This window comes from Oncorhynchus tshawytscha, unplaced genomic scaffold, assembly GCF_018296145.1.
Source record: "Oncorhynchus tshawytscha isolate Ot180627B unplaced genomic scaffold, Otsh_v2.0 Un_contig_2238_pilon_pilon, whole genome shotgun sequence".
In the NCBI taxonomy this organism is placed as follows: Eukaryota; Metazoa; Chordata; class Actinopteri; order Salmoniformes; family Salmonidae; genus Oncorhynchus; species Oncorhynchus tshawytscha.
The window spans coordinates 67,181-82,950 of NW_024609462.1; the positions used below are offsets into that span (position 1 = coordinate 67,181).

At 43.9% G+C, this 15,770-nt stretch overlaps 1 protein-coding gene across 1 annotated transcript in view; it reads right to left on the reverse strand.

The window, feature by feature from the left end:
- LOC121844920 (exostosin-1a-like) overlaps positions 1 to 15,406 on the reverse strand; it is a gene marked incomplete at its 3' end in the record, with an annotated part of 80,885 nt that extends 65,479 nt beyond the window's left edge. The window contains 1 exon segment of the mRNA XM_042315434.1: positions 13,640 to 15,406. Within this exon segment, the coding sequence (XP_042171368.1) occupies positions 13,640 to 14,589 (950 nt within the window).
- Between the last annotated feature and the right edge of the window lie 364 nt (positions 15,407 to 15,770).

A 15,770-nucleotide genomic window follows, 5' to 3' on the forward strand; every position in this document is an offset into this window, starting at 1 on the left:
AATAATAATAATAATAAATAATAAATTACAATAAATAATAATAAAATACAATAATAATAACCATAATAATAATAATAAATTACAATAATTATTAAATAATAAATTACAATAATAATAACCATAATAATAATTAATTACAATAATAATAACCATAATAATAATAAATAACAATAATAATAACCATAATAATAATAAATTACAATAATAATAACCATAATAATAATAAATTACAATAATAATAACCATAATAATTATAAATTACAATAATAATAACAATAAATAATAATAAATTACAATAATAATAACCATAATAATTATAATAATTATAAATAATAACAATAAATAATAATAAATTACAATAATAATAACCATAATAATAATAAATTACAATGATAATAACCATAATAATTATAATAATTATAAATAATAACAATAAATAACAATAAATAACAATTACAGTAATAATAATGCTCATAATAATAATTATAAATCATTATAATTATAAATAATAATAAATAACAATAACTTATTTAATGGTTATTACTAAGTTCTAATATGGTATTAATATCAGAGGATGAACCCCTGCAGGATGGCAATAACTTCCTTATAGACAGAGAGAGAGGAAAGCAGGATATGTCCCACAATGGGCCACTGTGAGGGAGAAACAACATGGCTTCCGCCTGGTTAAACCAGACTGCCCTCTCTCTCTCTAGCTAGTAAACCAGACTGCCTCTCTCTCCATCTGACCCAGTCTCTAGCTAGTAAACCAGACTGCCCCTCTCTCTCTCCATCTGACCCAGTCTCTAGCTAGTAAACCAGACTGCCCTCTCTCTCTCTCCATCTGACCCAGTCTCTAGATAGTAAACCAGACTGCCCTCTCTCTCCATCTGACCCAGTCTCTAGCTAGTAAACCAGACTGCCCTCTCTCTCTCTCCATCTGACCAGTCTCTAGCTAGTAAACCAGACTGCCCTCTCTCTCTCTCTCCATCTGACCCAGTCTCTAGCTAGTAAACCAGACTGCCCCTCTCTCTCTCCATCTGACCAGTCTCTAGCTAGTAAACCAGACTGTCCTCTCTCTCCATCTGACCCAGTCTCTAGCTAGTAAACCAGACTGCCCTCTCTCTCTCCATCTGACCCAGTCTCTAGCTCGTAAACCAGACTGTCCTCTCTCTCTCCATCTGACCCAGTCTCTAGCTAGTAAACCAGACTGTCTCTCTCTCTCCATCTGACCCAGTCTCTAGCTAGTAAACCAGACTGTCCTCTCTCTCTCCATCTGACCCAGTCTCTAGCTAGTAAACCAGACTGCCCCTCTCTCTCTCCATCTGACCCAGTCTCTAGCTAGTAAACCAGACTGTCCTCTCTCTCCATCTGACCAGTCTCTAGCTAGTAAACCAGACTGCCCTCTCTCTCTCTCCATCTGACCCAGTCTCTAGCTAGTAAACCAGACTGCCCTCTCTCTCTCTCCATCTGACCCAGTCTCTAGCTAGTAAACCAGACTGCCCTCTCTCTCCATCTGACCTAGTCTCTAGAAAGTAAACCAGACTGCCCTCTCTCTCCATCTGACCTAGTCTCTAGATAGTAAACCAGACTGCCCTCTCTCTCCATCTGACCCAGTCTCTAGCTAGTAAACCAGACTGTCCTCTCGCTCTCCATCTGACCCAGTCTCTAGCTAGTAAACCAGACTGTCCTCTCCCTCTCCATCTGACCCAGTCTCTAGCTAGTAAACCAGACTGCCCCTCTCTCTCTCCATCTGACCCAGTCTCTAGCTAGTAAACCACGCCTGTGTCCCGAATGGCATCCTAGTCCCCTTTCTAGTGCACTACTTTTGACTAGGGTCAATAAGTCCCCTATATAGGGAATAGGGGGCCGTCTCATTAGGTCTCTGAATCTGTGTTTCTTTGTAATAATGTCTGATATAAAATGTTTTTAAACACACAGTATTATGAAGCCTGTGGATATGTGTTGTGTTGACATTCAGTACGCATTTGATAGATGCTGTATGGGCCACACGGGAATAATAAACAGGTGTACGTTGTCATTAAGGTTATTTCCTGCTAGTCGCTCCAAGGTTGTAGGCTGCTGGTATATTTAGTCATAGAAGTATTTTCTGACCAATCATTTCTCTGTTATGGCCTCTTCAACGCAGCGTGAACATGGTGACCAACCATTATTCTGTTGTTCAGCTCTGGGCCTAGCTATACTGAACATAGCTCTGGGCCCAGCTATACTGAACATAGCTCTGGGCCTAGCTATACTGAACATAGCTCTGGGCCTAGCTATACTGAACATAGCTCTGGGCCTAGCTATACTGAACATAGCTCTGGGCCTAGCTATACTGAACATAGCTCTGGGCCTAGCTATACTGAACATAGCTCTGGGCCTAGCTATACTGAACATAGCTCTGGGCCTAGCTATACTGAACATAGCTCTGGGCCTAGCTATACTGAACATAGCTCTGGGCCTAGCTATACTGAACATAGCTCTGGGCCTAGCTATACTGAACATAGCTCTGGGCCTAGCTATACTGAACATAGCTCTGGGCCTAGCTATACTGAACATAGCTCTGGGCCCAGCTATACTGAACATAGCTCTGGGCCCAGCTATACTGAACATAGCTCTGGGCCCAGCTATACTGAACATAGCTCTGGGCCTAGCTATACTGAACATAGCTCTGGGCCTAGCTATACTGAACATAGCTCTGGGCCTAGCTATACTGAACATAGCTCTGGGCCTAGCTATACTGAACATAGCTCTGGGCCTAGCTATACTGAACATAGCCTCAGCTCTGGGCCTAGCTATACTGAACATAGCCTCAGCTCTGGGCCTAGCTATACTGAATATAGCCTCAGTTCTGGGCCTACCTATACTGAATATAGCCTCAGTTCTGGGCCTAGCTATACTGAATATAGCCTCAGTTCTGGGCCTACCTATACTGAATATAGCCTCAGTTCTGGGCCTAGCTATACTGAACATAGCCTCAGCTCTGGGCCTAGCTATACTGAACATAGCTCTGGGCCTAGCTACAGCTCTGGGCCTAGCTATACTGAACATAGCCTCAGCTCTGGGCCTAGCCTCAGCTCTGGGCCTAGCTATACTGAACACATGTAAGCCTACAATAAGCTGAAGACTAAATAGTAGTCCCTCCTGGTGAAGAGGAAGTATCAGAGGAAACATTAAAAAAACCTTTCATCCATTAAAGCACTTCCCAGGTCTGCTGTCTGTGTCCACACAGAGATAACGGCTTGGTCTTCAGATAGGACACGCTGACCCCAGCCAGCTTTAAGGATTCCCCATTGGAAAAACATCTTACAGAGGATTGGGAGAACTTTAAAGTGATTAGACAGGTAATATGACCAGGCGTGTATAAACCAAAGCCCAGGTGCATCACATAGGATTACAACTTCCCAGAACCAAAAAATAACATTCTACCGATTTGTATGGATACAGAAATGGTACAAGCTATAAATAAGCATGTGGAAAGCATCAGATAAAAGACTACAGAGTGGAAAATAAAGAGAAATGGAATAAAAAATTGTTCAATGGGCCTCCCGGGCGGCGCAGTGGTTAAGGGCCCTGTACTGCAGCGCCAGCTGTGCCACCAGAGACTCTGGGTTCGCGCCCAGGCTCTGTCGTAACCGACCGCGACCGGGAGGTTCGTGGGGGCGACGCACAATTGGCCTAGCGTCGTCCGGGTTAGGGAGGGCTTGGCCGGTAGGGATATCCTTGTCTCATCGCGCACCAGCGACTCCTGTGGCGGGCCGGGCGCAGTGCCCGCTAACCAAGGTTGCCAGGTGCACGGTGTTTCCTCCGACACATTGGTGCTGCTGGCTTCCGGGTTGGATGCACGCTGTGTTAAGAAGCAGTGCATCTTGGTTGGGTTGTGTATCAGAGGACGCATGACTTTCAACCTTCGTCTCTCCCGAGCCCATACGGGAGTTGTAGCAATGAGACAAGATAGTAGCTACTAAAAACAATTGGACACCATGAAAAAGGGGTAACATTCAACAACAAAAAACGTTTAAAAAAATGGTTCAACGTGAACGCTAGCAGTACTTTCAGATGGAGTCCTGCAGTATCTGTACCAGCTCTGTATTTATCCCAATGGAGAGCCTCTGGCTGAGAGGACTTCACTTCAGCAGGGTAGTGGAGGTATAGAGCCCCTCCGTGGAGGTGGTGTCATAATACCCATAAAACCTAGCGGGTCAAAAACAGGGAAATGGTTCCAATCTTTCTCTCACCATTCATTTTTCCCCCCTATAGGGGATTTTAGAAACAGTTAAAATAAGGGCTGTGTTTGGTGTAGTTTACCCCGGCGTGACGTTTTAATAACCATGTAAATCTCTCTAGGACAAGGTGACTTTCATCAATATATCTCTAGGACAAGGTGAGTTTCATCAATATATCTCTAGGACAAGGTGACTTTCATCAATATATCTCTAGGACAAGGTGACTTTTATCAATATATCTCTAGGACAAGGTGACTTTCATCAATATATCTCTAGGACAAGGTGACTTTCATCAATATATCTCTAGGACAAGGTGACTTTTATCAATATATCTCTAGGACAAGGTGACTTTTATCAATATATCTCTAGGACAAGGTGACTTTCATCAATATATCTCTAGGACAAGGTGACTTTCATCAATATATCTCTAGGACAAGGTGACTTTCATCAATATATCTCAAGGACAAGGTGACTTTCATCAATATATCTCTAGGACAAGGTGACTTTCATCAATATATCTCTAGGACAAGGTGACTTTTATCAATATATCTCTAGGACAAGGTGACTTTCATCAATATATCTCTAGGACAAGGTGACTTTCATCAATATATCTCTAGGACAAGGTGACTTTCATCAATATATCTCTAGGACAAGGTGACTTTCATCAATATATCTCTAGGACAAGGTGACTTTTATCAATATATCTCTAGGACAAGGTGACTTTTATCAATATATCTCTAGGACAAGGTGACTTTTATCAATATATCTCTTGGACAAGGTGACTTTTATCAATATATCTCTTGGACAAGGTGACTTTTATCAATATATCTCTAGGACAAGGTGACTTTCATCAATATATCTCTAGGACAAGGTGACTTTCATCAATATATCTCTAGGACAAGGTGACTTTCATCAATATATCTCTAGGACAAGGTGACTTTCATCAATATATCTCTAGGACAAGGTGACTTTCATCAATATATCTCTAGGACAAGGTGACTTTTATCAATATATCTCTAGGACAAGGTGACTTTTATCAATATATCTCTTGGACAAGGTGACTTTTATCAATATATCTCTAGGACAAGGTGACTTTTATCAATATATCTCTAGGACAAGGTGACTTTTATCAATATATCTCTAGGACAAGGTGACTTTCATCAATATATCTCTAGGACAAGGTGACTTTCATCAATATATCTCTAGGACAAGGTGACTTTCATCAATATATCTCTAGGACAAGGTGACTTTCATCATCAATATATCTCTAGGACAAGGTGACTTTTATCAATATATCTCTAGGACAAGGTGACTTTTATCAATATATCTCTAGGACAAGGTGACTTTCATCAATATATCTCTAGGACAAGGTGACTTTCATCAATATATCTCTAGGACAAGGTGACTTTTATCAATATATCTCTAGGACAAGGTGACTTTCATCAATATATCTCTAGGACAAGGTGACTTTTATCAATATATCTCTAGGACAAGGTGACTTTTATCAATATATCTCTAGGACAAGGTGACTTTCATCAATATATCTCTAGGACAAGGTGACTTTCATCAATATATCTCTAGGACAAGGTGACTTTCATCAATATATCTCTAGGACAAGGTGACTTTTATCAATATATCTCTAGGACAAGGTGACTTTCATCAATATATCTCTAGGACAAGGTGACTTTCATCAATATATCTCTAGGACAAGGTGACTTATCAATATATCTCTTGGACAAGGTGACTTTCATCAATATATCTCTAGGACAAGGTGACTTTCATCAATATATCTCTTGGACAAGGTGACTTTCATCAATATATCTCTTGGACAAGGTGACTTTCATCAATATATCTCTAGGACAAGGTGACTTTCATCAATATATCTCTAGGACAAGGTGACTTTTATCAATATATCTCTAGGACAAGGTGACTTTTATCAATATATCTCGAGGACAAGGTGACTTTCATCAATATATCTCTAGGACAAGGTGACTTTCATCAATATATCTCTAGGACAAGGTGACTTTCATCAATATATCTCTAGGACAAGGTGACTTTTATCAATATATCTCTAGGACAAGGTGACTTTCATCAATATATCTCTAGGACAAGGTGACTTTTATCAATATATCTCTAGGACAAGGTGACTTTTATCAATATATCTCTAGGACAAGGTGACTTTCATCAATATATCTCTAGGACAAGGTGACTTTTATCAATATATCTCTAGGACATTAGTCATAAGTGATGTTCCTTTGTTAGGGTTTGACTCCTCTTCATCATCTTAGTTTCCCTGGAAACAGTTGACAGGTCGATGCATCTTTCCATAATATGGACTTGGGTCTTTTACCAAATAGAGCTATCTTCTGTATACCACCCCTACCTAGTCACAACACAACTGATTGGCTCAAACTCATTAAGATGGAAAGAAATTACACAAATGAACTTTGAACCAGGCACACCTGTTAATTGAGATACATTCCAGGTGACTACCTCATGAAGCTGGTTGAGAGAATGCCAAGAGTGTGCAAACCTGTCAAGGCAAAGGGTGGCTACCTCAAAGAATCTCAAAACTTTTTGGGTTACTACATGACTCCATATGTGTTATTTCATAGTGTTGATGGCTTCACTATTATTAAACCATGTAGAAAACCCCTTGATTAGGTCTGTCTAAACTTTTGACTGGTAGTGTACGTGGGCCAGTGTCTACAGGGTAGGTGTTCTTGTTGTCGGCTCATCTGTGTGGACAGAAGGCATAGTAGGTCCTCAGCTGATCCATAAAGGGCAGACAACGTTCCTTCCTGTGAAGGAAGGGTTGATACCACACACACACAGCCCCCCACACACACACACACACACACAGCCCCACACCACACACACACACACAGCCCCACCACACACACACACACACAGCCCCACCACACACACACAGCCCCACACCATACACACACAGACCCACACCACACACACAGCCCCACACCACACACACAGCCCCACACACAGCCCCACACCACACACAGAGCCCCACACCACACACACAGCCCCACACACAGAGCCCCACACCACACACACAGCCCCACACCACACACACACAGCCCCACACCATACACACACAGCCCCACACCACACACAGAGCCCCACACCACACACACAGCCCCACACCACACACAGAGCCCCACCACACACACAGCCCCACACCACACACACAGCCCCACACCACACACAGAGCCCCACACCACACACACAGCCCCACACACAGAGCCCCACACCACACACACAGCCCCACACCACACACAGAGCCCCACACCACACACACAGCCCCACACCACACACACAGCTCCACACACAGAGCCCCACACCACACACACAGCCCCACACCACACAGAAACAGCCACAGTAGAGCCCTGCATGTATTTTAAGCCCGAATCCTACCCATGCCCGCGACGTTCAAAGCCCTACACTACCCAGGCCCGATTACTTCTGCCAAATTTAAACCCCCGGCCCTGTCCGAAATAAGTTCCTTCTGTCAGTAAATCCATGAGCTGCTTCTGTCAGTCTGTGACTCTGCTCCTGCGCGCCTGCTCTGCATGCACTCTGCTCATGGCGCATCTGAGTATCCATAGCAACGGCTCTGCTCAATGAAAAAAACTCTGACAAAACTCGAGGAACATTATTAGTTGGTGTGAAATAAAAATCTGTGGTGTTTTATATTTGACGAGGTTGAAGGACTTCTGACACCACGTTATGATCTCAGTCCGGCATGACGGGACCAGAAATGTCTCAGCTTAAAGAAATGTTCGGGTTCCCAAGCCAGGCCCCTAGTTACTGATGAAAGAAAACAGGCCAGGCCCCTAGTTACTGATGAAAGAAAAACAGGCCCCTAGTTACTGATGAAAGAAAACAGGCCAGGCCCCTAGTTACTGATGAAAGAAAACAGGCAGGCCCTAGTTACTGATGAAAGAAAACAGGCCAGGCCCCTAGTTACTGATGAAAGAAAACAGGCCAGGCCCCTAGTTACTGATGAAAGAAAACAGGCCAGGCCCCTAGTTACTGATGAAAGAAAACAGGCCCCCTAGTTACTGATGAAAGAAAACAGGCCAGGCCCCTAGTTACTGATGAAAGAAAACAGGCCCGGCCCCTAGTTACTGATGAAAGAAAACAGGCCAGGCCCCTAGTTACTGATGAAAGAAAACAGGCCAGGCCCCTAGTTACTGATGAAAGAAAACAGGCCAGGCCCCTAGTTACTGATGAAAGAAAAACAGGCCCCTAGTTACTGATGAAAGAAAACAGGCCAGGCCCCTAGTTACTGATGAAAGAAAACAGGCCCCTAGTTACTGATGAAAGAAAACAGGCCCCTAGTTACTGATGAAAGAAAACAGGCCCCTAGTTACTGATGAAAGAAAACAGGCCTGGCCCCTAGTTACTGATGAAAGAAACAGGCCTGGCCCTAGTTACTGATGAAAGAAAACAGGCCCCTAGTTACTGATGAAAGAAAAACAGGCCCCTAGTTACTGATGAAAGTAAACAGGCCAGGCCCCTAGTTACTGATGAAAGAAAACAGGCCAGGCCCCTAGTTACTGATGAAAGTTTAAACAGGCCAGGCCCTTAGTTACTGATGAAAGAAAACAGGCCAGGCCCCTAGTTACTGATGAAAGAAAACAGGCTATCAGCCCAGGCCCCTAGTTACTGATGAAAGAAAACAGGCCAGGCCCCTAGTTACTGATGAAAGAAAACAGGCCAGGCCCCTAGTTACTGATGAAAGAAAACAGGCCAGGCCCTAGTTACTGATGAAAGAAAACAGGCCAGGCCCCTAGTTACTGATGAAAGAAAACAGGCCAGGCAATGAGTTACTGATGAAAGAAAACAGGCCCCTAGTTACTGATGAAAGAAAACAGGCCCCTAGTTACTGATGAAAGACTCAAAACAGGCCAGGCCCCTAGTTACTGATGAAAGAAAACAGGTCCCTAGTTACTGATTAAAGTAAACAGGCCCCAGTTACTGATGAAAGAAAACAGGCCAGGTTTAGTTTGATTAAAGAAAACAGGCCAGGCCCCTAGTTACTGATGAAGAAAACAGGCCAGGCCCCTAGTTACTGATGAAAGAAAACAGGCCAGGCCCTTAGTTACTGATGAAAGAAAACAGGCCCCTAGTTACTGATGAAAGAAAACAGGCCCCTAGTTACTGATGAAAGAAAACAGGCCCCTAGTTACTGATGAAAGAAAACAGGCCAGGCCCCTAGTTACTGATGAAAGAAAACAGGTCCCTAGTTACTGATTAAAGTAAACAGGCCCCTAGTTACTGATGAAAGAAAACAGGCCTGGCCCCTAGTTACTGATGAAAGAAAACAGGCCTGGCCCGTACCTTAGTTACTGATTAAAGACCCAGAGTCAGGAAGTTTAAACAGGACACATTCCAGGGGCCATTGCCTGCATCCCAAATGGCTCCCTATATAGTGCACTACTTTTGGCCAGAGACCTATCAGCCCTGGTCAAAACTAGTGCACTAACTGGGAATAGGGAGCCAATCTGGGATGCAAAAAGTGGGGTCCTGCTGCTGGGAAGAGACTGAGTCAACAGTGGGAGGTAGGCTTTCCTGCTGTCACCGGGCAGTGTACCCAGACTACCCCACTAACCCATCAATGAGCTCAGTCCAACACACTTCACACGCAGGGTTGAGTTTATTAGGCATAAAACGCAATGAAAACAAGACTCAAAACAGGCCGGGGGGACTAAGAGGACATTGTCCAATGAGAAGAGCTTGTTTTGCAGACTAAGAGGACATTGTCCAATGAGAAGAGCTTGTTTTGTTTTAAAGTGGAGAGGTTTCGAAGCGTTGTGCCCTGATGAACGTGTGCCAGCTGAGCCACAGTCAGAGTAACAACAGTACTGTAGGGTCTGGAGGACAGGGAGCCCACTGACTAAACAGAGACCGGGTCAGTTTATTCACACGGTTTTAATGCCAGGGAAGGGACCTGGGCTTCCTGAACATGGTCATTCAGAAGGGTTTGACCTCAGAGCAGCAGGAACAACACTGCAGTAGCTCTGTGACTGACTGACTGATAGACTGATAGATACTGGACTGTCTGTGACTGACTTACTGATACTGGACTGTCTGGCTGACAGACTGTGACTGACTGACTGTGACTGGCTGCCTGATCGTAGACTGTGACTGATTGTAGACTGTGACTGATCGTAGACTGTGACTGATATTAGCAGCACCATCAGACCAGCAGTGGTAATTCTAGACGTTGACTGGAGATTAGACCCATCTGGTTCAATAAAAAGGGAGGACAAACTTGGATGAAAAGATTCAACATACTTTGCCTCCTGGTTTCAGAGTGGTGGGCCTTCAACTGGCTTTCAATGGTTTCCGAGTGGTGGGCCTTCAACTGGCTTTCAATGGTTTCACAGTGGTGGGCCTTCAACTGGCTTTCAAACACTACATTGTTCTTGTCAATACGACCTGAAACAAACAGGGAGAGTCTCACCTCTATAAAACAAACACACTGGGCAGTATCACTGCTATAAACACACTGGGCAGTATCACTGCTATAAACACACTGGGCAGTATCACTGCTATAAACACACTGGGCAGTATCACTGTTATAAACACACTAGGCAGTACCACTGTTATAAACACACTGGGCAGTACCACTGTTATAAACACACTGGGCAGTACCTGTTATAAACACTGGGCAGTGTCACTGTTATAAACACACTGTTATATATAAACACACTGGGCAGTATCACTGTTATAAACACACTGGGCAGTATCACTGTTATAAACACACTGTTATAAACACACTGGGCAGTATCACTGTTATAAACACACTGGGCAGTATCACTGCTATAAACACACGGGGCAGTATCACTGCTATAAACACACGGGGCAGTATCACTGTTATAGACACGCTGGGCAGTACCTGTTATAAACACACTGGGCAGTATCACTGTTATAAACACACTGGGCAGTACCACTGTTATAAACACACTGGGCAGTGTCACTGCTATAAACACACTGAGCAGTATCACTGCTATAAGCACACTGGGCAGTACCACTGCTATAAACACACTGGGCAGTATCACTGCTATAAACACACTGGGCAGTATCACTGTTATAGAAACGCTGGGCAGTACCACTGCTATTGACACACTGGGCAGTACCACAGTTATAAACACACTGGGCAGTATCACTGCTATAAACACACTGGACAGTATCACTTATAAACACACTGTTATAAACACACTGGGCAGTACCACTGTTATAAACACACTGTTATAAACACACTGGGCAGTACCACTGTTATAAACACACTGGGCAGTACCACTGCTATAAACACACTGGGCAGTACCACTGCTATAAACACACTGGGCAGTACCACTGCTATAAACACACTGGGCAGTATCACTGTTATAAACACACTGGGCAGTGTCACTGCTATAAACACACTGGGCAGTACCACTGCTATAAACACACTGGGCAGTACCACTGTTATAAACACACTGGGCAGTATCACTGTTATAAACACGCTGGGCAGTATCACTGTTATAAACACACTGGGCAGTACCACTGCTATAAACACACTGGGCAGTATCACTGCTATAAACACACTGGGCAGTACCACTGCTATAAACACACTGGGCAGTACCACTGCTATAAACACACTGGGCAGTACCACTGCTATAAACACACTGGGCAGTACCACTGCTGGGCAGTACCACTATAAACACACTGGGCAGTACCACTGCTATAAACACACTGGGCAGTACCACTGCTATAAACACACTGGGCAGTATCACTGCTATAAACACACTGGGCAGTACCACTGTTATAAACACACTGGGCAGTACCACTGTTATAAACACACTGGGCAGTATCACTGTTATAAACACACTGGGCAGTACCACTGTTATAAACACACTGGGCAGTACCACTGTTATAAACACACTGGGCAGTACCACTGTTATAAACACACTGTTATAAACACACTTATAAACACACTGGGCAGTATCACTGTATAAACACACTGGGCAGTATCACTGTTATAAACACACTGGGCAGTATCAGTACGCTGGGCAGTATCACTGTTATAAACACACTGGGCAGTATCACTGTTATAAACACACTGGGCAGTACCACTGCTATAAACACACTGGGCAGTACCACTGTTATAAACACACTGGGCAGTACCACTGTTATAGACACGTTATAAACACACTGGGCAGTACCACTGTTATAAACACACTGGGCAGTACCACTGTTATAAACACACTGGGCAGTACCACTGTTATAAACACACTTGGCAGTATCACTGTTATAAACACACTGGGCAGTACCACTGTTATAAACACACTGGGCAGTACCACTGTTATAAACACACTGGGCAGTACCACTGTTATAAACACACTGGGCAGTATCACTGCTATAAACACACTGGGCAGTACCACTGTTATAAACACACTGGGCAGTACCACTTATAAACACACTGTTATAAACACACTGGGCAGTACCACTGTTATAAACACACTGTTATAAACACACTGGGCAGTACCACTGTTATAAACACACTGTTATAAACACACTGGGCAGTACCACTGTTATAAACACGCTGGGCAGTATCACTGTTATAAACACACTGGGCAGTATCACTGTTATAAACACGCTGGGCAGTATCACTGTTATAAACACGCTGGGCAGTATCACTGTTGTAAACACACTGGGCAGTATCACTGCTATAAACACACTGGGCAGTACCACTGTTATAAACACACTGGGCAGTATCACTGTTATAAACACACTGGGCAGTATCACTGTTATAAACACACTGGGCAGTATCACTGTTATAAACACACTGGGCAGTATCACTGTTATAAACACACTGGGCAGTACCACTGTTATAAACACACTGGGCAGTACCACTGTTATAAACACACTGGGCAGTATCACTGTTATAAACACACTGGGCAGTATCACTGTTATAAACACACTGGGCAGTATCACTGTTATAAACACACTGGGCAGTACCACTGCTATAAACACACTGGGCAGTATCACTGTTATAAACACACTGGGCAGTACCACTGCTATAAACACACTGGGCAGTACCACTGTTATAAACACACTGGGCAGTACCACTGTTATAAACACACTGGGCAGTACCACTGCTATAAACACACTGTGCAGCATCACTGTTATTCCATTATATTAATGAGGTTTGTTTCAATATCGACTGAGTTAATGAATTCCCTTGGGTGCGAACAAACTCAGACAACACTGATCCATTGATGTGTCCCACGCCAGCCACACATCAAGGCTGGTGAGTGACGTCACACTGCCACCCTCACAAGTACCTGAAAAATATCAATCGACAGACCTCTCTCTATACAGGACCATGACAATAGTCATGTACTTACTTGTCATATTCGGCGTTGTCGAGGTCACAGCGGGCATCCTTGTGCTTCTGCCAGTCTTTCCCGTGTTTACATGTGGTGAGCAGCACCACGTCCTCGGAGTTATGGACGTGATATAATGCATTCCTCGTGTCTGATCCGATTCCAGTGAGGTATCGTTTCCCTTTGAACACAAGCATGTATTTCCTGTACGGTGGGATAGAGTTGTGTTTTAAATAACCCCTCTCCTCTCCGGCGCTGCGGTGGTCTTTCCCAAAAAGAGGGATGGAGACATCGAAATTGGGTCTGAAGTTCTCTGTGCCGATGCTTGCCTTGGCTAGCATGGCCTGTCCAAAGTCGAAGCCCAGATCTTCCGTGTAGTCGGGCCAAGTTCCCGAATAGAGGTTGAAGATGAGGTGATTCTTTCCGTTATTCCACAGATGCAAGTTCTGGACTTTAGTTCTGAGGTTGTGGACATACTGCGGAGACAGAATGTCCCTGTCTAGAGTGTCCAAACTCAGGACAAATAGACAAGCCTGTCCCGGGTCAGACGTATAGAACCTGGAAGCCTCAATGGAAGATAAAATATTCTGATAACTCTCGGACATCTTCTCTCCTTTCTGTTGCGGGTAAACGTAAACTTTAAATCCGTTGGTTTTGCACAAGGAAAAATCAAAGCAGGAGTCCATCCGGCAACGTTTCCCGTTATAAACTCCCGAAATGACATCCCTCTTCTGTCGTGGCGATATGTGAACGTTGTACTCCTCGGTCTCCATTTGGTCCCAGGGGCTGAACGGTTGGAGGGACCCCGAGAAGTGGTGCCACTGGGGACTCCCGTGGTGTCCATCGAGGCTGCGGTCATCACGCCGGTTGTTGCTTCTGGATAGCGCGGTTTGCATCCCTCCAAAGTACAACAACAGAATGAGACACGCACCGGCGGAGAACAGAATTAAGTAGCGTTTTTTGGCCTGCATGTGTCCTTCGATCAGGGTCGAGATGTCTAGTAAATCCAACGAGCCCCGATGAAGTTTCACTCCTCTCGCCACTACTTCCAATTGAACGGCTGCGCCATCTTCCTCCAGCCAGGAAGGGTTTAGCGCTCAACGATTGCCGACGATTGATCCAGCGCATGTGGGCGATTTATAATGATCATTTACTTCTCCCCTTGTTAATAGTTATGGCAAACAGTGGCTATCTTCCAGCACTTAAGAGTAGACTACCTTCCTGGTAAATTGGGGATTGAAAATGCACCCGGACCTTACATTTATTTATGTTAATAGCGGATTCATCTTCAGTGTTTCATCTGCCTGTATGTAAAAGAAGCAGGTATTTTCACTGACACTTTCTTGCTTTGTAGCCTAACGCTCCAGCAGCACACAATCACAATTTTCTAGCCAGCTACACAGGGCGACAAGAATGTAGCCAACTTGGCTAGCTTGCCCAAACATCCAGAGATTCAGGACTCACATTATAACGGTCCGTGTTGGACTACTCCATGGTCCAAACGAACGATATAACATAATGCACCAAGCCTGCTATCTCGCTATATGAATTTCTACAATTCAATAAATAAGTTGAAAGCAATTCGACTTAGCAGCATTCACAACACTCTTTCTCTCTGATTTTACTCTCCTAGTCCAAGGAAAGACAACTCAGTCTCTTGAAGCGTCGGGAAATTATTGTTTTTACATTTTTGGAACATTTTAAAGAAACATATCCGTCACATATCCCAATTGTAAAAATGTTTGGTGAGTTGTTCTGGATCTCACACAGAGGCATTCCAACCCTACGGCGTCTGATGACGATATGACGTTCTTCCATAACGCACTGGGCTTTTTCATTGGTTCGCGTCATATCCCGAAACAGGCGGGGCTTCCGCATCCCATTCACAACTGGAGACCCGCCAAGAGTAACCTAACCCTAGAGGTTAGAGATGCATGGCAGGGTTTCTCTATAGCATTGCTTTTATTTTAAATATATCTAATTTTAACAGCACATTTTGGTTCGACCTCTCCTGTTAAATAATAAACTGTTATTTATTTATTCATCTTGCTCCTTTGCACCCCAGTATCTCTACTTGCACATGTATCTTCTGCACATCTACCATTCCAATGTTTAATTGCTATATTGTAATTACTTCGCCACCATGGCCTAT